Genomic DNA, 24,060 nt, shown 5'->3' with positions numbered 1-24,060 from the left:
CTCCCAAGGTTTCTTCTTTCCAGGTCAGAATTTCCAGAGGCCAGTGCTACAGTCAAACAAGTTCCTTTCCTCCCTCTCTTGAGACCAAAGGGTTGTATTTCCAGTATTTTTTCCTTCTTGTTTATTATTGTAAGCCAAAATCTTATGCAGCTAAGAGGATATGAAAACTTCTGTTAGCAAAGATGCACAACTGACTATCTTCCCTTTAATTATCAAAATAACTGTAATTAAAGTTCCCACTTGTCTAACCAACTCATGGACTTGCTCAGTACACTATCAAAGCTAATGAGGAAGTCTGTGAAAGGTACTATAATTGAGCCTTTCAAAGCCTGGTGCCCTTGGACTGTATTGGATCACAAACCCATCAAATGCAGTCAGCTTTGAATGCTGTGAATTGCAGTCTAAAATATCTGAAGGATATAAGGTTGGAGAAGCCTGATAAAAATATATCACCTCCAGAAATCACATCTAGACCTAAGAATCATAAAGAAGCAAGGACCCACCAGTGTCATCACTATTCCCACCCACCCACAGTTTTCACAGTCTGGATTTCAGATATATGAGCAGACTAAAAGGTCAACTAGGTCAAACTACTTCAGTCTCATAAGCTGTAATAGTACTAGGGGCATCTTAGTGCATAGGGGAAAATAGTACCAAAGATGGTGGCATTATTGGTCTTGCTGCTGATTCTCCTTCCTCATGCAATATGCAAATCTCCCATTGTTAAGTGCCATGTCCATGATCCTCACACTCCACTTCATCAGTATCATCAGGAAGGAGACCTCATCATTGGTGGCATCGCCTCTCACAGCATCATCATCTCCATTTCAGTACCCTTCATTGAAAAACCCCCACCAACATTGCTTGAAGAGCTAAAGTAAGACCTGGATAATTTCTCTTTTGCATTTTGATTCCTTCTTTGGACAATGAAGCAAATCAGTTTAAGAGGTGGGGTGGCTAAACGGTGGTCCTGAAGTGGTTGTTTGACTCCAACAGTTGCAGCCAACAATGTCCATTGATAATAATAGAAGGGTTAACAATTTATATCAGGAATATTTTAAAGTCTGTGCTCCCTTCTGATAGAATTTCCCCCTAACTGCCTTTTCTGCCATTGTAGGCAAGGAGGAGGATCACTTGTAGTGATACCTGTTCAAGATAATTTAAATAATTGCAGTTATAAAAAATACAAATGAGCAATGCTTTTTCCTAAAAAGAAAAAAAAAAAGTTTGGTTGTACCCTCATTTTCCTACTTATATTGAAATACTGCCCCTCAATGAGACCAAACTTAGATTTACAAAATGTTTTGGGGGTATGTGTACCCCTGCGTCTCCCAAGAAAGAAAGCAGTGCTAATGAGGATAGTGTAGAACTGAGTTGTGATAAATTTACAAAGAGTTACATGCCCTTCTGGTGGAAAATGAAACTCTTTTTTTAGTGTGGTGCCAAAGAATTACCAGCACATCCTGGCCTTGCAATTTGCAGTGAAGGAGATCAACGAAAACCCTCAGCTCTTACCCAATGTCACTTTAGGCTTCCACATCTATGACAGCTATTTCAACGCCAAATGGACCTCTCATGCCACAATGTTACTCATATCCACACTGGAAACATTTGTCCCCAACTACATCTGTGACATCAAGAAAAGTTTGATAGCCATCATTGGGGGACTGGACTCCCAAACTTCCCTTCATGTGGCAACAATCTTGGATATCTATAAGGTTCCACAGGTGAGATATGTGTCTCTTTGTCAACTTACGGGAATTTAACACATCTAAATATATTCTGATAAATGAACGTGCACATTTCAAATAATCACGTGGGCCATGCTAGTGGCAGATCCAAGTTAAGAAATCAAGTATTGATAGCACATATATTATTGTTTCAGACATTCCTTTTGGCCTAGCCAGTTCCTGATAAATGATAACAGCTCATTGGCTTAGCAAAAAGGGCTTAGCATGGGGAACCCAAAGGGCAAGGATCAGAAGTCCCAATTGGAAAATGCCCCAACAGTGCTCTTAATACACAAATCTCATATAAAAAAGTTATTGTTGCTTCTGTTTCTTTCTCCTCCTCCCACAACTATGTTTAGCTCATATATGGTCCTGCTCCAGTGATGAATGATAAAACCCCAGGCCTTTTCTTCTACCAGATGGTGTCCAAGGAAACCCACCAGTATAAGGGAATCCTGTCTTTGCTTCTGCATTTCAGGTGGATATGGATTGGGATCCTGACTTTCTATGATGAGAATGCAGAAAGATTTGTGCAAACTGTGGTTCCCCTTTTTTCCCAGAGTGGCATCTGTTTTGCCTTCATAGAAAGAAGTCACAAATCTACTTATGTCACTGAAATTAACGATATATTTAAACTGGGGGCAAAAATAAATGACAGAATAAATGATAGCAAAGCCAATGTAGTGTTGGTTTATGGAGAATCATATGCTCTGGCATTTTTTAGATGGTTGCCTTACCTATCAGAACTGGAACAAAATTCAAATAAGCCAAAAGGTAAAGTGTGGATTATGACAGCCCAGGTGGAGCTCACTTCTTTTGTCTATCAACGGACTTGGGATGCAGAAATACTCCATGGGGTTCTCTCATTCACAACTCACTCTAATGATCCACCAGGATTTCATCAATTTGTCAAGAGCAAAACCCCTTCCAGCCCAAAAGGAGATGGCTTCATTTTGGACTTCTGGCAACAGGCATTTGCCTGTGTATTTCCAAATCGAGTGGTTGGCAGTGTGAAGGGGGATATTTGCACTGGGCAAGAGAAGCTGGAGAATCTTCCTGGAACTTTCTTTGAAATGAGCATGACCAGCCACAGCTACAACATCTACAATGCTGTCTATGCTGTGGCCCATGCTTTACATATCATGTCTACATCCCGAGGCAAACTCAGACCAGTAATGATCAGGGGAGGAGTGAAGTTTCAGAAGCAACCACTGTGGCAGGTACTGGGCTGAACACCCTTCCTCAAAGAGGTTCAAAACATGTTCTGCTTGCCTTTTCTATCTGTCCATTTGGTTAACTGTCATTATCCCTATGCAACCACAGCAGGGGTTAGCAATGGGGGTGCAGCAATGGTCTAGAAATCTTCTCCAGATGCCCTCAAAACCACTGCCTCTATTCACTGCCCTTTGGCCATGAGATGCACTTAGAGCCAGATGGGAACTTCTTCACATGCTTTTCTAGCTTCACTTTCAGCCCACTGGACTTCACTGCCTATTAACATCAGACAGAAACCTTCACTGTATTCATTTAGGCACCTGCTTCAAACATTTTTGTTTAGGCAAGTCACATGGGTGTTGCCGTATTTTAATCTGCTTACATTATACTGCTAATTTATATTATTTTAAATATTTTAAATTTCTTCTTTTAATTGGTTTCAGCTTAAAGTAGAAATACTTATAGAGAACAAAAGAAAATGAATTCCATCCAAGCATGATATAGCCAACTTCTAGACTTTGCCTTTATCACCATTACTTCTTTAACCTGTTTCTTCAACTATTAATAGTAACCTCTTAGATAAGCATGGGATTGTTTTCCCATTTACCTCTGAAGTTGGTGTATAAAAGGAATAATATATCACGTAGCATAGCATATAGTGTCTATAGAGAGCAACGTGATGTATTTAGACAACAAAATGAACAGAGCACCCACTTTGCACTAATAAATTATTTATGGCTGTGTGTGCATTTGCTGCAGGAGATCTTTAAAATCTGTAATTTGAAATGAACTTCCAAATGTGAGAAATACCTGGCTATATATAAAAATAAATCTGCTTTTCTCCAAGATTGATATTTGAAAACCTGCCATAAGAAGTGAACATCATGGTTATCTCTTGCTAAATTGAAGCCTTTTCTATACTTTCTCTTTCTATCCAGCTCCATCATTATCTGAGGAGTATCTCATTTAACAACAGCGCTGGGGATAAGATTTCCTTGGACCAGAATGGGGAGATACTAGCTGGATTTGATATTACCAATTGGATTCTTTCCTCCAACCAAACCTTTCAGAGAGTGAAGGTAGGAGGGGTGGATTCCCTGGCTCCTCCACAGCAAGCGTTGACCATCAATGAGGGAGCCATAAAATGGCACCATTGGTTTAACCAGGTAGGAGGTGAACATCAGCCATTTGTTAATATGAACATTTTAACATAACATGCAAATATAATTTCATTATACATTCTTCAGCCTTATAAAATTGGATTAAAGATAGCACAACTTATTAATTAATATTGTAAGCTAAATGCACAGTCTCTATACTGGTTCCAGTTACACTCAAAGTGAATATGTTAACTGGCAACTTCAAGAAGTGAATCCTAAATAGATTTTGACGATATCAAATATATTGTTATGCGTTTGGAGGATCAGTCTGGATGAAACCCTGGTTCACATTACAATTCTGGGGTCCTGCACCAGTGAGGGGAGAATAAATAAAGGGAATTTTGCTGAACTAGTTCCTTTGTCAAGGTAATGACTTTGACTGGCTAGTTAAGACCAATGGATTGCAGGCATAAATATTTCAGTTTTAAAATGGCCCATATGTCAATTTTCAGCACTTTCTAAACTGTGGCTCCTTTTGCAAAATTGGTATAAAGTTTTGACACATTTGTACACCCCCCCCCAGGCAGATTATGCATACCATGTTTCAAAATTTTAGAATAGCAGGTGTATAACTTTGAGGCTTAATTTGCAGTAGGGAAACCACCACAACCCTTTAATGTCACTTTGGCAGAAAGAAGTGTGCATACAGAGTCAGAGCCCTGATTAAAGAGGATGTTAAAAACATTACTATCCAGAACAGTAATTGGGGAAAAACAATGATTTATTGGAGTTTGCACATTGTGTCAAAGGGAAATGTCAGAAAAAGAGACCAATTTGGAATTGAAACAACCTATCAAGTGAATTGCTGAAATGAATGATGTTGTTGTTGTTTTGCAAATCCCTTTTAAGGAAGAGCTTAATTACCTCTTTTAGCTGTTCTTTGAGTCCACTTATTTTATACATCTCTCTCTTTCATTTGTGTATTAGACACAGCCTAACTCTGTATGTACTGCGAGCTGCCGCCCTGGTTTTTGCAAGAAAGTGAAGGAGGGGGAAGCATTTTGCTGCTACGATTGCATCCCATGTCCAGAAGGAAAGATTTCAGACCAGGAGGGTAAGAAATTTACTGTCTATATTTATACCTTGTTGCCTCTAATCAAGAGCATGCATATAAAATTATGCAATCACCAAGGTTCCTTTTTACAGCTTATGAAATATTTAGAAATCTAACAGAAGAGGGACCTAATGAAAGTATGTGCGTGTGTGATAATTTGTGATGCTGAATGCTATTATTAAGGAAGAATCCTATAGCAAGCTCCAGCAGCTTGAACAGGATTAGTAGAAAGTGGATTTTCAGATGAGCCAGAATGAGCATTCTGTAACAGCTGGAAATATCATATAGGGTTGAGATTAGGGTGGAGGGTATACTTAGCATACAACACATGAAGGCTATTCAGCTTGGTCACATGATTTGGAAACCCAACCTAAATTAAGCTAATGAAAAGGGTGGTGTAACCCCAACACTATTTTAAAAGTTTGTTTTCTATTTGACAAGCTTTGGGTACCTCAGGCAGTGGCAGCCCTGATCCTGAATGCATTTTGCACCTGGTACACTTTATGCTGTTTTAAGGATTGCATTTCACCCTCATCTTGGCATAGTATTTGTGCTTATTTGTGAAATCATCTTCTACAGCGGTCCTTGAAAGCTGTTTTGACACTTTGACTAGAGATGGCAGAATCCCTTTTACTTTCACATATTTTTGCCCATTATTTGGTTGATTTCTTATATACTTAATCCATATTTTCTCTTGAAATGTGCTTAGACATTTATTTTTCCCTTACAAACAATATTTCAATGTCCACTTACATTCTGGTAATATATTTAAACATTTATTTTGATGCCCTGAAACTTCAGAGAATTGTTCCCTAATGTTTGGAGAAGTGTGAAATACTTAAATCCAGAAAACAGTTGAAAGGTGTTGAAAGGTCATCAAATGTTGAAATTTGCAAAAACAGAATTACACAATCATTCCTTAATGAAGGAGTAAGTAAGTGGGAGCAACGGAAACAGTGAGAGGAGAATTTGAGTTGGCTTCTGTATGTAGATTAGGAAGTGTATCTGTGCCCCACCCTTAAATTTTAACACCATCATTATTCAACATGGTTTCATCATTTTCAATATTAATTGTTTTGAACTCCTTATATGCTTTTGTATTCACAAGATCAAACTTTAATTTTTAAAAACTGGTTCAAAATATTGAAAGAAACAAACAATAGAGGAAGCGGAGTGGCATGTTGGTCATTTTTTTAGATTGAAGAACCACGTTTTTCTTTCACAGACATGAATGACTGCTATGAATGTGAAGATGAAAAGTATCCAAACAAACATAAGACCATATGTATTCCCAAGCGTGCAACCTTCTTGTCCTTTGAAGAACCTCTGGGCCTCACCTTAGCCTGTTCTGCTCTTTTCTTTGCTTTCATTACAGCACTGGTACTGGAAATATTTGTGAAGCACAGGGACACTCCCATTGTGAAAGCCAACAACCGGGACCTCACCTACGCTCTGCTCCTCTCCCTCTTGCTTTGCTTCCTTTCTGCATTACTGTTCATCGGATATCCTAACAAAGTGACGTGTCTCCTCCGGCAAACTGCTTTTGGCATCATCTTCTCAATGGCTGTTTCTTGTGTGCTGGCAAAAACCATCACTGTAGTTCTAGCTTTCATGGCCACAAAACCAGGATCCAGGATGAGGAAGTGGGTGGGGAAGAGACTGGCAAACTCTATTGTCCTTTCCTGCTCCCTTCTCCAAGCACTCATCTGCACTGTATGGCTGGTGATCTCTCCTCCATTCCCTAATGCTGACATGAAGTCAGTGGCTGAAGAAATTGTACTGGAGTGCAATGAGGGGATGGTGACTTTCTTCTACTGTGTCTTGGGCTACATGGGCTTCCTAGCTATTGTCAGTTTCACTGTGGCTTTCCTTGCCCGGAAGTTACCTGATAGTTTCAACGAAGCCAAGTTCATCACTTTCAGCATGCTGGTTTTCTGTAGTGTTTGGTTATCCTTTGTTCCTTCCTACATGAGCACAAAAGGGAAATACATGGTGGCTGTGGAGATCTTCTCTATCTTAGCCTCCAGTGCTGGCTTGTTAGGTTGCATCTTTTCCCCAAAATGTTACATTATTTTGCTGAGGCCTGAGCTGAACACTAGGGAACACCTAATAAGAAGAAAATGATGAAGAAATCAAGGTTCTGTGTTGCTGGATATAATATTTAGTTCAGGGATTTGTATGCATCTCTGAAAAGAAGCACCCAGAATCCTCTTCAGGCTAACACTGCACAGGATTAAGCTCTCCTCTGTTGTCAGTGAAAGTGGGAAGGAGATGGTGTGTCTCCTTTCCCTGTCCACTCCCAACTTTAATCAGAATTTTTAAAACACCAATTAAATATTAGCCCTGCCCCCAAATTGCTCTGTGAATGGATACAGTGCAGGGCCGTTGTTCCCTTCGCCAGCCCAATCCAGGGCCATAGATTTCACACCCAGATCAGGTTGCCCGTGCAGATGCCTATTACCTGCAAATCTCCACTACTTGCCCTCTTTCAACATACTGAGTCCACCATCTTCAGCAATTCCAGATCTACTGTATCTGCTCACTGTGAACTCTGCATTTGTTGTTCTTCAGCCTTGGCACTGTACTATTCTGCCCTGATAGTCTTCCCCACAACTATTCTACACTAGAGATGAACAATTTTACCATGTCTAATCCCATCTTACTTTTCTGCATGTGGCTGTGTTTATGTATATCCAGCCCCATTCTAGTGGAGATTTTTTAGGATACGTTTGTGGAAAACTTTTAAAAACTGCACATAAAAACTGTCACAAAAGATAACACACTGAGTACTATAAGATTTATGAAGGACATACACTATTCCCCCCCCACACACACACACACTTCCTTTCTTCAAAACTGTAAATCTGACAGATAATCTGGGTAAAAATGTTTTGCCATCAGTCTCAAACCAAGGAAGACTCAAGACAGCACTTTAAGTTGGGGAAAGGGGCAGTGGGCTGGATTCTTGGTGCTAATGGGCAGGAAGAAGGGCCCACTTCTAGTAATCCCATGGGGTTTCCCTGGAGTGGTTGAAACCATAGGAGCTTCCGTAACTAAGGGTTATGTTTCACCACTTTCTTTTCCCCTTTGAATGAACTCTTATCTCTTGAGATTATGGAGTATGAATGAATTAGAATATTAGAATTAAAATACACCCATGAAAGCATTACATTGCAATGATAATAACATAGTGGCTGAAACCTCATTACCCACCACCCTACTGTAATAAAAGGTTGCTTTTCAAATTCTCTGTGTTGTGAATTTCCGAGTTTAGAACTGTTTAGGCACATTTTAAGGGCACCATGTGTTTGGCTCACAAAACAGAGCCACCTCTCATACGTGCATGTTTATAGAGGTTCATAGGTAGATTACATGTACAAGCATCTCCCAACACTTCCTGGGCATCAGGATAAAAGCATAGCCAGAATTCTTCTTGTTATTAACTGAGTATCCTCTCCCTCCCTCCCTTCCATATTGGTACATCTGTACTACATTATTTGGTTGAGACCTGAACTGAACGATAGAGATCGATTAATTAGAAGAAAGTGTTAAAGAATGCTAGAAATTTGCGTCCATCCATGACATTGTCACATTGTCTAAATGAGGAATCTGAGGAGGGGGGGTCTTTTTATGATATCAAACTCATTGATCAAATTTGCTGATCAAGCTGAAACAGAAAGACAAGGAACTGAACACAAGGTTATCAATGAAAACCAAAAAAAGACCTGGAGAGCCAATTAGAAATACATACTCAAAGTGAGTTGGAGATAGTGAAAGAGTAGTCCAGAGCATCTATCACTGTTGATGCAGAAGGTCAGGAGACTCCAAGGAACTCCATATTGAAACTTTCATGCATGGCAGTAGGTTCCCTGTTGGAGAGCTTTGGGGTTATGATACATTTAATGAAATAAAATTACTATACAGGGATCTGCTACCTTCAAATATTACTCTTTCTAATGATATAAAATCATTTATTATACTTGAACAGCTCATATTCTGCCATTTTTGTTCTTGCTGTTGTGTATTTTATATACGGTTGCGAATTTGGGCTGGAACAGGGGGAAGTAGGCTGCATGTCAGATCCTACTATTCCCTGGATCCAGAAAGTGTAAAAATATAAGCCAGGCTACCTTCCTGTGTTGAGGTGATTGCTTGGGTGATGGTCCATTGGGAAAATAAAGGAAAGGCGGCTCTATGTCGGAGAGGAAATGGTGGGAGGACAAAGCCTGGGTTTAGAGTTGAGAGTTTGCAGTGATATGACCTTTCTTTTCTTTTCTTTTCTTTTCTTTTCTTTTAAAACAGAAAAGTTGGATGTCTGTTTGAATCTGAAGGCTACAGCTATGAGAAAAACTAGACCATTTGAGGGTATTCATGCTGTGAATACCTCCATCGTAGGTTCAGGTCGTATAATATTGTAACATTTATAACATTTATTTATATTAGAACTTTACAGGTCAGAATTTCAAGAGGCCAGTGCCATCATCAAACATATTCATTCCCTCCCTCTCTTGAGACAAAAGGGTTGTATTTTCAGTATTTTTTTCATCTTGTTTATTACTGTAAGTCAAAACCATATGCAGCTAAGAGGAAATGAAAACTTCTGTTCAGAAAAACACACAAGTGACTATCTTCCTTTTAATTATACAAAGAACTATAATTAATGTTCCCTTGTGTCAAAGCACTTCATGGAATTGCAAAGTACACTACCCAAGCTAATGAGAAAGTCTGTGAAAGGTATTATAACTGAGCCTTTCAAAGTCTACTGCCATTGGACTGTTCTGGATCCCAAGCCCATCACCTGCAGCCAGCTTTGAATGTTTTGAATTGTGGTGCAAAACATCTGAAGGATACTAGGTTGGAGAAGCCTTACAAAAATATATTACCTCCAGCAATCACCGCCAGACTTAGGAATCAGAAACCAGCAAGGATCCTTCAGTGTCATCACTATTGTTTTCACCAGTTTTCACAGTATAGATTTCAGGCATATGAGCAGACTAAAAGGTCAGTCAAGTCAGACTACTTCAGTCTCAAATGCTATAAAAAAGCAAGGGGGATCTTAATTTGTAGGGAAAGATTGTGCCAAAGATGGTGGCATTATTGGTCTTGTTGCTTATTCTACTTCCTCGTGCAATATGCAAACCTCCCATTGTTAAATGCCACATCCATGATCCATACACTCCACTTCATCAGTATCATCAGGAAGGAGACCTCATCATTGGTGGCATAGCCTCTCACAGCATCATCGTCTCCAGTTCAATAGCCTTCACCGAAAAGCCCCCACCAACATTGCTTGAAGAGCTATAGTAAGACCTCGACAATTTCACTTCTATGTTGTGATTCCTTCTTTGGACACTGCAGAGATTAATTTTAGAGGAGGGGTGGATAAATTGTGGCCGTGCTGTGGTTGTTCGACTCCATGAGATCCAGCCAATAATGTCCATCAATTATAATGGATATTGTTGCTCAACAACATCTGGAGGCCACAGTTCTCCACCCTTGTCCTAGAGGCAGAACTACTATTTGGATCAAAGGAGATACGATGTGGGAGAAATGTGGTCAGGAGGATCTCCACTAGTTTGAAGAGATTTTTGCCAGTTCCCCTACTAAATTAAACATTCAGGTATAATATGAAGACATGTAATATTGTTCTGTAAATAACTGCATCATTTTTGCTTCAGGGCCCCAAGAGAATGAGAAAAGGACACAGATTATGAAACCAGCATTAAAGATGTGTATCAGGGACATTTTAAAGTCTGCACTCCTCTCCCATAGAATTTTCCCCTACATCCCTTTTCTACCATTTTAGGCAAAGTGGAGGATCACTTGTAGTAATACCTGTTCAAGAGCTTCCTCCTCTGCAAAAAAAACCCTTAAATAATTGCGGTAATAAATAGTACTAATGAGGATGATGTAGAACTGAGCTGTGATAAATTTACAAAGTGTTACATGCCCTTCTGATAGAAAATGAAAATCTCTTTTTAGTGTGGTACCTAAGAACTACCAGCATATACTTGCCTTCCAATTTGCAGTGAAGGAGATAAATGAAAACCCTCAGCTCTTACCCAATGTCACTTTAAGCTTCCGCATCTATGACAGCTATTTCAATGCCAAATGGACCTCTCATGCCACAATGTTACTCATATCCACACAGGAAACATTTATCCCCAACTACATCTGTGACATCAAGAACAACTTGATAGCCATCATTGGGGGACTGGACTCCCAAACTTCCCTTCATGTGGCAACAATCTTGGATATCTATAAGGTTCCACAGGTGAGATATGCATCTCTTTGTCAAGTTATGGGAACTTAAGATATCCAGATAGATTTGGATAAATCAATGTGCACATTTCAAATAATCAGGCATGCCATGCTAATGACAGAGCCAAGTTAAGAGATAAAGTCTTCATAACACATAAGCTATTGCTTCAGATGTCCCTTTTGGCCTAGCCAGTTCCTGATATATATCTGTCAACTTATGGGAATTTAATGCATCTGGATTTGGATAAATAAAGGTGCACATTTCAAATAATTATGTGGGCCATGCTAAGAGATAAAGTCTTGATAGCACGTATTGTTTTGCTTCAGACGTCTCTTTTGGCCTAGCCAGTTCCTGACATTTGATGTCAGCTTATTGGCAGGTGAGAATCGCTTGGCTTAGCAAAAATAGCATGCACGGGCCAAATGGCAAGGATTGGAAGGCCCAAATGGAAATTGCCCCAGGGATGCTTGTAATACACAAACCTAATACCTAAAAGTTATTGTTGCTTCTGTCTTTCTCCTCCTATCACAACTATGTTTAGCTCATATATGGCCCTGCTCCAGTGATGAATGATAAAACCCCAGGCCTTTTCTTCTACCAGATGGCGCCCAAGGAAACCCACCAGTATAAGGGGATCCTGTCTTTGCTTCTGCATTTCAGGTGGATATGGATTGGGATCCTAACATTCTATGATGAGAATGCAGAAAGATTTGTGCAAACTGTGGTACCCCTTTTTTCCCAGAGTGGCATCTGTTTTGCCTTCATAGAAAGAAGTTACAAATTTACTTATGTCACTGAAATTAACGATATGTTTAAACTGGGGGCAAAAATAAATGACAAAGTAAATGATAGCAAAGCCAATGTAGTGTTGGTATATGGAGAATCATATACTCTGGCATTTTTTAGATGGTTGCCTTACCTATCAGAACTGGAACAAAGTTCAAATAAGCCAAAAGGTAAAGTGTGGATTATGACAGCCCAGGTGGAACTCACTTCTTTTGTCTTTCAACGGAGTTGGGATACCGAAATACTCCATGGGGTTCTCTCATTCTCAACACACTCAAATGATCCACCAGGATTTCGTCAATTTGTCAAGAGTAAAAACCCATCCAGCCCCAAAGGAGATGGCTTTATTTTGGACTTCTGGCAACAGGCATTTGCCTGTGTATTTCCGAATCAAGTTCTTGGCAGTGTGAAGGGGGATATTTGCACAGGGCAAGAGAAGCTGGAGAATCTTCCTGGTCCTTTCTTTGAAATGAGCATGACCAGCCACAGCTACAACATCTACAATGCTGTCTATGCTGTGGCCCATGCTTTACATGTCATGTCTACATCCCGAGGCAAACTCAGACCAGTAATGATCAGGGGAGGAATGAAGTTTCCGAATCAGCTGCTGTGGCAGGTAATGCACTGAACACCCTTCCTCAGAGAGGTTCAAACAATGTTCTGTTTCTTTTTCCTTCTATCCCTTTGGTAACTGTCACTTTTCCTATGCAACCGCAGGTGGGGTCACCAATGTGAGTGCAGCAATGCTCTTGAAATCTACTCCAGCTGCCCCCAAACCACTTCCTCTATTCACTGCCCTTTGGCCATGAGATAGTTCTTTATCTCTCTTGAAATGCACATAGAACCAATGGGAACATCTTCACATGCTTTTCTAGCTTCACTTTCAGCCTACTGGACTTTCTTGCCTAGTGACATCAGAAAGACTTCTTCACTTAATTCATTTAGGCACCTGCTTAAGACATTTTTTCTTTAGGCAAACCTGCCCAGTCAAATGGGTGTTGACATTATTTAATCTCTTTTAATTTCCTGCTAATTTTAATTATTTTAAAAGTTTTAAATTTCTTCTTTTAAACTGTTTGAACTTAAGGCAGAAATACTGAAAGAGAACAAAAGAAAGTGAATTCTATCTAAGCATGATACAGCCAAGTTGTAGACTTTACTTTATCATCTTTCTTTCTTTAACCTGTTGCTTCAACTATTTATACCAACCTCTTAGATGAGCATGGGGCTGATTCCACATTTATCTCTTAAGTTGGAGTATTAAAGGAATAATATATTACATAGCATAGCATAGAGAATCAACACAGAGCAAGATTATTAATTTTAGATAACAAAATGAACAGAGCACCCACTTTCTGTTAATAAAGTTTTAATGGCTGCTGGAGATCTTAAAAATCCGTAATTTTTCAATTACAAATGTAATTTCAAAATGTAACTTCAAAATGTGAGAAAGGCTTGGCTTTAATCTACACACACACACACACACACACACACACACACACACACATTGTTTTCCTCCAAGGTAGATATTTGGAAATCTGCCATGAATATGAACATCATGATTGTCCCTTGCTGAACTGAAGCCTTTTCTATACTTTATCTTTCTTTTTCTATCTAGCTCCATCAGTTTCTGAGGGGTATCTCATTTAACAACAGCGCTGGGGATAAGATTTCCTTGGACCAGAATGGGGAGATACTAGCTGGATTTGATATTATCAATTGGATTCTTTCCTCCAACCAATCCTTTCAGAGGGTGAAGGTAGGAGGGGTGGATTCCCTGGCTCCTCCACAGCAAGCGTTGAGCATCAATGAGGGAGCCATAAAATGGCACCATTGGTTTAACCAGGTAGGATGCGAACATCAGCCAGTTGTGACTTTGAACACTTTAAAATAACATACAAAAATTATTTCATTGTACATTGTTTAACCTTTATAAAATTGAATTAAAGATAGCACAAGCTATGAATTAGTGTTATAAGCTAAATGCACAGCCTCTATACTGGTTCCTGTTACACTGAAAATGAATATATGAATTGACAACTTGAAGATGTGAATTCTAAATAGATTATGACGATATCAAATATATTGTTATGAATTTGGGTGTTCAGTCTGGATTCAACCCTGGTCCCCCCCCCTTGCAATCCCTGGATCCTACATCAGTGAGGGGAGGGTGCATAAAGGGAAGCTTGCTGAACTAGATCCTTTGTCAAGGTAATGGCTTTAACTGGCTAGTTAAGTACTACAATTTAGCATAACCAAAAATGATGTTGTGTTCAATGGAAAAAATGGTTGGGCCTTTCTCCCACCTCCCTCTCCTAGTTGCTGCAGAGGTGGAAGTGTGTTTGAGGTGGGGGGGAAAACCAGAAGCCAAAGACACAGAGACATGCTTGCTCTGTGCCAGACTTCAAAGTTCTGTAGGAAACCAAAGTGGAATGCAAGATTTTTGGGGTGTTAATACTGTGACCCCTCTTGCCAGTGCTCAGGTTTTATATGTGTTTAAAGAAAGCTATATATACTAAAGTCTCTGTGGTCTCCACTGACCTTCATTAAAAGGAAATCAAACCCCTGGGTAAACTACCCCAGATTTTCTCACTGCTTGGAGTCTGGTGTGGCATATAAGAATATAAATTCAAACTGCACCCAAAGGGCTAACCAAGATAGTATCTGAAATATGTGGGCTGCCACACATCTGTGCCTATATTCTAAATTTATGACAATTCTTTGATAAGGAAGAAAAATGAAGTGACACCAACTTTTACTTAAGTTCCATAACAAAAGTCTAATCCCTATAAAGACTCTCCTCCCTGAAAGAGAGGGGAGTGGTTGTGGGAGCCTGAGCACTGCCCAGCAGGGGGCATTGCCCCCTGCCTCCAGCTCACCTGGCTGGCGCTCACGCCCCCCCCGGTGGCCACCCAACCAGGTGCCGCGGTGGGGACATGTTCAGCAGCCTTTTGCTGCAGCGCCAGCCTTTCCCTGGCCTCATTTCTCGTCGTCGTCCCGTCACGAGTCACCCACCCTCCACTCCCTTTTAGCTAGGGCTTAGGTCATTGGCCTTGCTATGGACCTTAGTTTGGTCACCCTGGTTGCCCGGGGGGCCTGGTAGGAGTTTTTCCTATTTGGCAATAGGCTTTTTGGTTTTTTCGCCTACCTCGTAGCAATCATCACAACTTTTGTGGTATTGGTGGGTAGGTTAGGCATTGGAATAATGTGTTGTGGTGTGTCGAAGTGCTAGGTGTGGCCATCGCCTATGCCTTCAATTTTAGGGGTATTCCGTTAAAGGAATCTGGCGGTCGTGTATTCTGTCCGATGCCTGCTTGGCGGGAGGCCATGGCACGACCCTCGGTGACAGCAGGGGTGAGCCTATAGTTGGATTAGCATCAACAGGTGATGAACCCCTGGTGAATAAACCTACTTGTTTCGATCCAATGCCTAAGCCAATACCTTTTCATTGCTGTAATCAATAAAGTTGTGGCCTTTTCTAGCCCATTAACCTTATATCACGTGTCCTTGTGTCTTCATTTCACTTCGCGGGGGTCGGGCCCTCGAACCACAACCTCTGGTTGTTATATTCCTAGACAAACATATTAAGGACTTTGGTGTTTAGAATATTCTGTGTAATGTCATCAACAAGTAATCCACCTTCTATTTGGATATTAAGCCCACAATTGAATAGCTCAGTGGAGAGTTAGCTGCCACCACCTATGGGATATAGAGCAGTGGCTTTCTATTGTGGCTTTGCTAAGAGGCCCAAGGCAAGAATGTAGGATCCTTGTTTCAAGGTTTTAGAATAACAGGTGTATAACTCTGAGGCTTAATTTGCATTAAGCGACACCACCACAAGCCCTTAATGTCACTGTAGCAGAAAGAGGTGTGCATACCTAATCAGAGCCTTGATTATAGAGGATATTAAAAACATTACTATCCACAAAGGTAACTGCAAAAAACCAACAATTTATTGGAGTTTGCACATTGCGTCAATGGGAATTGTCAGAAAATGAGTCCAAATGGAATTGAAACAACCTATTAAGTGAATTGATGAAATGAATATTGTTATTCTTCTGCAAATCCATTTTAAGGAAGAGCTTAACTTCCCCTTTTAGCTTTTCTTTGAGTCCACTTATTTTATACATCTCTCTCTTTCATTTGTGTAATAGACACAGCCTAACTCTTTATGTACCGAGAGTTGCCGCCCTGGTCTTTGCAGGAAAGTGAAGGAGGGAGAAGCATTTTGCTGCTACGATTGCATCCAATGTCCAGAGGGGAAGATTTCAGACATGGAGGGTAAGAAATTTACTGTAAATATTTAAAGTTTGTTGCCTCTAATCGAGAACATGCATTCACCAAGGTTCCTTTTTACAGCTTATGAAAATATTGAGAAATCTAGCTGAAGAAGGAACTAATGAAAGTGTGTTTGTGTGATAATTTGTGATTGTGAATGTTCACTGCTGTTAATAAGAAAGAATCCTATACCAAGATCCACTAGGTTGAAGGCGATTAGTGTAAAGTGGATTTTCAAATGAGCCAGGAGGTTTCTGTAACAGCTGGAAATATGCCACCATATCTCCTTAATCCAGGCTGAGTTTAGTGTGTGAGCCAGGAGGGTGGGGGGCATTACTAAGGATACAATGCATGAAAATATTCAGCTTTGAAACATGATATGGAAACCCAGCCTAAATTAAGCCAATCAAAAGGGTGCTGTAACTACATCAATATTTTAAAAGCTAATTTTCTCTCTGACAGACTTCGGATAAGCATGAAATATCAAAATCCAGAAAGCAGTTGAAAGGTTCTGATTAGGCTATCTAATGTCAAAACTGCAAAGACTAAATTACACAAATACTCCTTAATTAGGGAGTAAGTAAGTGTGAGCAACTAGAACAGTATCAGGAAAATTTGAGTTGGTTTCAGGCCGGAAATCAGGAAGGGTCTTGGTGGCCCTCCCTCTTGCATTTTGCCTCAATCAGTATACAACATCCAATGGGTGAGAAGGCCACGGTTCCATCATTTTAGTCCTTATTGTTTGAAACTCCTTTTACTTTTTAAATCATTTTAATAATATATTAAAAAGTAGTGGCATGTTGCTCATATTTCTTTTCTCAGACATGAATGACTGCTATGAATGTGAAGATGAAAAGTATCCAAACAAACATAAGAATATATGTATTCCCAAGAGTGCAACTTTCTTGTCCTTTGAAGAACCTCTGGGCATCAGCTTAGCCTGTTCTGCTCTTTCCCTTGCTTTCATTACAGCACTGGTACTGGAAATATTTGTGAAGCACAGGGACACTCCCATTGTGAAAGCCAACAACCGGGACCTCACCTACGCTCTGCTCATCTCCCTCTTGCTTTGCTTTCTTTCTGCATTACTGTTCATCGGATATCCTAACAAAGTGACGTGTCTCCTCCGACAAACTGCTTTTGGCATCATCTTCTCAGTGGCTGTTTCTTGTGTCCTGGCAAAAACCATCACTGTGGTTCTGGCTTTCATGGCCACAAAACCAGGATCCCAGATGAGGAAGTGGGTGGGGAAAGGACTGGCAAACTCTATTGTCCTTTCCTGCTCCCTTATCCAAGCACTCATCTGCACTGTATGGCTGGTTATCTCTCCTCCATTCCCTAGTGTTGACATGAAGTCAGTGGCTGAAGAAATTGTACTGGAGTGCAATGAGGGGACGGTGACTTTCTTCAACTGTGTCTTGGGCTACATGGGCTTCCTAGCTTTGGTCAGTTTTACTGTGGCTTTCCTTGCCCGGAAATTACCTGACAGTTTCAACGAAGCCAAGTTCATCACTTTCAGCATGTTGGTCTTTTGCAGTGTTTGGTTATCCTTTGTTCCTTCCTACATGAGCACAAAGGGGAAATACATGGTGGCTGTGGAGATCTTCTCTATCTTAGCCTCCAGTGGTGGGTTGTTGGGTTGCATCTTTTCCCCAAAATGTTACATTATTTTGCTGAGGCCTGAGCTGAACAGTAGGGAACACCTAATAAGAAGAAAATGCTGAAGAAATGAAATGTCTGTGTCATTGGTTATAATATCTAGTAAAGCCATTTCTATGTATCCCTGAAAAGAAGCACCCGGAATCCTCTTCAGGCTACCACTCCACACGATTTAACCCTCCTCTGCTGTCAGTCAAAAAGTGGGAAGGAGATGGTGTGTCTCCTTTCCCTGTCCACTCACAACTTTAATCAGAATTTTTAAAATACTAATTAAATATTAGGCCGCCCCCAAATTGCTCTGAGGGGGAATACAGGGCAGGGCAGTTGTTCCCTCAGCCTGCCCAACCCATGACTCTAGATTTCATCCCCAGATCAGGTAGGATGTGCAGATGCCCACTTCACATTTCTATTTCCTGCAAATCTCCACTACTTGCCCTCTTTCAACACACTGATGGCCCCATATTCAGCAATTACAGACCTCATTTAACTTTTCCTCTGCTGACTATGAACTCTGCATTTGTTATCATTAGGTCATGGCCATGTATTATTCTGCCTTTAGGCTCTTCCCTACAAATATTCGGCAGTAGGGATGAACAATTTTACACTGTCTAATCCCATCTGATTTTTCTGCATGTGCCTGTGTTAATGTACATCCTGCCCCACTGTAGTGGAACACACAATATGGTCACCATCTGTACACATAATTGCAACCAACACTGACTTCAGCTGGCAGGCACTCATGAAGGCATCGTGGGTTGGTTGCTGATATGCATGGTTTGCTGGTAAATTGACAGGATACCAACATAAGTCAGGCTTTTTTTCAACTCACTGGAACTCAGTTCTGGCACCTCTCAGGTAGGCGCCATTGCCATTATAAGAGAACAAGGGAGGCGTTCATGCAGAGTTTTGGCAATTCTTTTTCTAGAAAAATAGCACTGAGAAGGGGCATTCAGATGGATCCTTGGTGGCAATGGGCAGGAAGAAGGGCCCACTACTAGTGATCCTGTGGGGTTCCCCAGGAATGGTTCTCAACATGGGGCATTCCATAACTAAGGGTTATGTTTCAACTCTTTCCTTTCCACATTGAAGGAACTTTTATCTCTTCAGATTAAGAAACAAAGGAAAAATTGTGGAAAGAGAATTGGAGATTCATGGCATGTGAGGTGATAAAAGAAAATCTTCTCAAGATGTTCTATGTGAGAGTTCAGAACTTAACTGGTTAAGTGTTCTGAGGTTTGCGTCACTTTCTGACGTCAGCTGTCGAAGCTGGGAGGAGTCTGGGAGGAGACTGTAATTTCTTGTTGTTCTCTCTGTGTGTCTTGAGAGAGACGGACATGTTTTAACATGGCTGAAAGGAGCCCCGGTCTTTTATGGGCTGAAATGTTCCAATAAAGAGCTGTAAATAGACGAACCTGTCTGTGTATGCTTGCATGGAGCAAGGGAGAAAAAGACTGTTTTACACCGCTGTATGCTACTCTGCTAAGCCGTGGCTAAAGAGACAGCAGAATTTGTTGCGCAGCTGGGAAGGAAGCGTGCCGGACGCTGTAAATCACTGATTGAGATCGTAAAGCTATCAGTGGCCACGGCTCCAAAGATCGTTATCTCTGACAGGTTATGGAGGTCAGTAAACGCTCGTAAAACAGTCGGCTTTGAGCCACTGGAATGCTTTGAAGTCGGCACGGAAGCTAGCCGGAGGTTGGAAGCTGCATTCCGTGAGTCTAGCCTAATGCCGGAAAGCAGAGGGAGTTTTTGCCTGCTTCTGAGAGGCAAGAGAGCTGCTGAGAGACAGAGCTAAACGCTGGGAGCAGCTGAAATCGTTCCTCCACGGAAGGGAGAGCCGGAGCAGCTGGGCCGTTTCTCCACGTACAGGAGCCGGAATCAGCTGGTACTGAGTAAGTACAGCTTGTGGGGCACCTTGGGAGAACGGGAGAATATGGCAGAGAGCCAGGATATGCCGGTGGAAAAGCTCACTTTAAAAAGTTGGGCAACCTGGAGCAGAAGAGTAAGGGGCTGGTTCCTGGTCCATGGGCTTTGGGAAGGAAGCCAGAGGGAGCCAAAAGCACCACCCCTTAGCTGGGAAGCAGAGGAGCTTCAGAGAGAGCTGGATATGCTCAGAGCATGCATTCATGCATCGCTGAGACCCCATTTGGAGGGTGTACAGTCAGCAAGGGCTGCCTGGGATGTGCTGAAGGGCTTGTGTGAAGCTTCAGCAGAAGGCCAGAGCCCTGGAGATGCTGGACTGGCAGGCCCATTTCCCGATGTATCGGCCTCTAGGAGCGCTGGTGAGCAGATCGGGGGGGCGAAGAGTTCCAAAGGCAAGTTCCACTGTTGCTGAAGCGGAGAGCAGCTTCAATGGGGGCAAGGCTGATGGGAGGCGCCGTTCCAGGAGAAGGAAGGCCAGGCCAGCTGGGAGGAGCCCCGGGCAGTGTTTTTCCACTGGAGTTCAACATCTGCGTGGCAGTTGCCCCCACCGGAGCACAGAGCCAAGACAGGATGTTGTGAAGGACACTTCTCATGGGAATCAGCCGGGTTTCCATGGCAACAAGCCTGCAAAGGCAGGCAGGTGTGGGATTGAGTCCGGCCGTCGTGGTGAACAACAGGAAGAGTCTTATCAAGTAACTGCTAGCATGGCTTTGTTTGAAGACAGCCGTGTGGAGCTGAATTTTGTCATCGACTCTACAGCTAACCGCAACATGGTTCCAGAGACCCCTGCAGTCGAGATGTGGAATTGCACGGCAGTTCCAAAAGGACAGGGACAGACTTATAAATGTGCTAATGCCTATCTTTCTGTTTTGCAGGAAAGGATGGAGTTTTGTATTGTCCCAGAGGTGCATCACTTTTTGTTATCTGTGCCTTATTTGTTGAAAAAAGGGTTTCAGGTTTGTTTTCAGGATGATGTCTGCACAATCTCCAAAGGGGAGAGGGTACTTGCCAAGGTTAAGAAGGGGCAGAATGATCTTTTCGTTCTTAAAACGTCTCTTGGGGGTGAGGGGAAGGTTGAGAGAGCACAGGCGCAGCGTGCTACAGTTCCCACTCATGTTACTTGTGCTTGTGCATGGCATCAGAGGACCAATCATAGTTCTCTAGAAGAACTGCAAGTGCTTCCTGAGGTTACCAGAGGGTGTAAAATTAGAAATTGTGGACGTGTCATTAATTGCGCCACTTGCAAGCAGGCAAAGAAGAAAGGGTGCAGTTACCCAAAGGTAGAACGGGTAACCACTAAACCTTTTCAGCTGGTACACATAGATCTGTTCAATCCTGTCAGGGAACAGAGTCTAGGGGGGGCCAGGTATCTGCTAACGTTTCAGGATGATTTTTCGCAGAGTACCTGGACTCACGGTCTCAAATCCAGGGAGGATGCAGCACAGCTGATCAAGAGCTGGATTGAGGGGGTGGAACTAAGGTTCTCCACCAAGGTGAAAGCAATCGTCAGTGACAGAAATGCTAGGTACACTGGTTCTGCTTTGCAGCAGTTCTTTCACAAAAGAGGGATACGTCACACAGTTACTTCACCCAGTAAGAGGGGGGTGGCAGAGCTGAGGAGTGAAGCTCTGGTTAAGGCTGCACAGGTGATGCTGACAGAAGCTAGGTTACCTCCAAAGTTTTGGCTGGAGGCAATCCGTTGTGTGTCTTTCACCTGGAATCGTATCTACAACTCACTGGTAGGTGACACACCGTACTCTTTGTTGAATGGCAGAAAACCCCAGGTTCACTTTCTGCGCAAGTTTGGATCTCCTGCGGTTGTCCCTGTGCCTAAGGCTTTGCAAGGGCCAGATGGAGCCAAAGTCCAGAAAATGATCTTCTGTGGGTATGAGCCAGACGCTCGTGCTTGGAGGTTTGCTTACCCGTCAGGTGATCAGAGTAAGGTGCTGATCAGTAAACACGCTGAGTTCTTTGAGCAGGATGAAAGGCCAAAGATTTCTGCACAGTGTGATGTTCTTTCAGAATGTCTCTCTGATCCAGAGGACAGTTCTGTTGAGGAGGAAGAAGAGGCTGAGTCTGCTGATGACGATCAGGTCACTGACCAGGGTCAGGAGCAGGATGGGGCGTCTCCACAAGTTGTTAGAAAAGGACAGCCCAAGAGTGAGCCTAGTTCTCCTGTGAGTGTAATGGAGAGGATTCAAAGACGCTTTAAGTCAGAGGGGGAATCCTGTGATGCAGAGGACACACCTGCTGGTGACAGTGAGCCAGAAGAAACACCAGAGTTTGTGCCCAGGCGATCCAGTCGCACAACCAAGGGAGGTCGCACAACCCTGAGAGGTACCAGTCCACAGGTGCGTGGGTAAGTTTCGCACAGTGCGATTCTGAGAGTTGTGAGGTGATTCCACAGATGCCAAACAGGTACGCCAAGGTAGGGCGCAAGGCATTGGGGAAGGGATTGATCTCACAGGGTGTTGCTGAAAATGTTACACAGGTCTTGTCAGAAAGCAACGCAAGGGGGTGTGTGAGAGTTCAGAACTTAACTGGTTAAGTGTTCTGAGGTTTGCGTCACTTTCTGACGTCAGCTGTCGAAGCTGGAAGGAGTCTGGGAGGAGACTGTAATTTCTTGTTGTTCTCTCTGTGTGTCTTGAGAGAGACGGACATGTTTTAACATGGCTGAAAGGAGCCCCGGTCTTTTATGGGCTGAAATGTTCCAATAAAGAGCTGTAAATAGACGAACCTGTCTGTGTATGCTTGCATGGAGCAAGGGAGAAAAAGACTGTTTTACACCGCTGTATGCTACTCTGCTAAGCCGTGGCTAAAGAGACAGCAGAATTTGTTGCGCAGCTGGGAAGGAAGCGTGCCGGACGCTGTAAATCACTGATTGAGATCGTAAAGCTATCAGTGGCCACGGCTCCAAAGATCGTTATCTCTGACATTCTACAGATGGTATATGACACCTTAGAAACTATCTATAATGTATAGAGCAAAATCAAAATTGTTGGAGGTGCAAACAAGTAGAGGGCACATTGCTGCATATTTGGTGGACGAGATAAAATTAAGAGTTTTGGGGATATGGTTTATGGAGAGCTGAAGAAAATTATTTTTTTTTTTAAAAAAAAAGCCTTTTTACTGGGAAATTAGATCCAGATATTACAAAGGAAAATAAGAGTTTTGTTTTTTTAATGTGACAGTAGCAGCAAGAATTCTAATTGCCAAAAAAAATGAAAAATGAAACAATCCCAACAAAAAGAATGGCAAGAAAAGCTATTTGATTATTTAAAGGTAAAGGGACCCCTGACCGTTAGGTCCAGTCATGAATGACTCTTGGGTTGCGGCACTCATCTCACTTTATTGGCCGAGGGAGCCGGCATACAGCTTCCGGGTCATATGGCCAGCATGACAAAGCCACTTCTGGCAAACCAGAGCAGTGCACAGAAACACCGTTTACCTTCCCGCCAGAGTGGTACCTATTTATCTACTTGCACTTTGAGGTGCTTTCAAACTGCAAGGTTGGCAGGAGCAGGGACCCGGCAACAGGAGCTCAGCCCATCATGGGGATTTGAACTGCCGACCTTCTTATCAGTAAGCCCTAGGCTCTGTGGTTTAGACCACAAACCCACCTGCTTCCCTCTTATTTGATTATTTAGAATTGGCTAAACTGAAAGAGGCAATTAGAGACCAATCCAAACAAAAATTTCAAAAAGAATGGGGAAAATATAGTGAATACCTGGAAAAGCAGTGCCCTCAAATAAATACTTGCACTTGTCTAGACTAATATTCACAAAATAAGACAAGGTGTGAAAATGTAATATATAGAGGAAAAATAGAGAAGAGAAATTGAGAAAGAAACAGTTTATTAAGTATACAACTGGACCCGCATTGAGGGGTAAAGAAGTCAAATAGAAATGAATAAGAACTGAAATAGGGATATCTGTGTCTCATTTATTCTCTATGTGTACTTATATCTTCTTGTATGCTTGTCTTCTGAGTGAC

General features: G+C 41.9%; 1 protein-coding gene and 2 long non-coding RNA genes across 3 annotated transcripts in view; 2 read left to right on the top strand and 1 right to left on the bottom strand.

Moving 5' to 3' along the window:
- The window catches only part of LOC309326666, a 271,304-nt gene that overhangs the window by 60,596 nt on the left and 186,648 nt on the right, over nt 1–24,060 (bottom strand). The gene's annotated exons all lie outside the window — the stretch shown is intronic.
- Nucleotides 660–7,283, top strand: LOC309328418 (vomeronasal type-2 receptor 26-like; the record flags this gene model as incomplete). The annotated part of the gene is made up of 6 exons (XM_081838419.1): nt 660–877; nt 1,436–1,727; nt 2,150–2,950; nt 3,884–4,111; nt 5,033–5,159; nt 6,385–7,283. 6 exons carry the CDS (start codon nt 660–662, stop codon nt 7,281–7,283), a joined length of 2,565 nt encoding a protein of 854 aa, XP_081694545.1.
- LOC309326665 lies at nt 15,046–15,702 on the top strand. Its single transcript, XR_014150345.1, has 2 exons — nt 15,046–15,206; nt 15,397–15,702. It is a non-coding gene; the product is annotated as an uncharacterized lncRNA (long non-coding RNA).

Source organism: Podarcis erhardii, assembly GCF_964252035.2.
Source record: "Podarcis erhardii genome assembly, chromosome: 13".
NCBI classification, from domain to species: domain Eukaryota; kingdom Metazoa; phylum Chordata; class Lepidosauria; order Squamata; family Lacertidae; genus Podarcis; species Podarcis erhardii.
The sequence above is the reverse complement of the archived record's forward strand: the minus strand, read 5'-3'. Positions and strand labels throughout refer to the sequence as shown.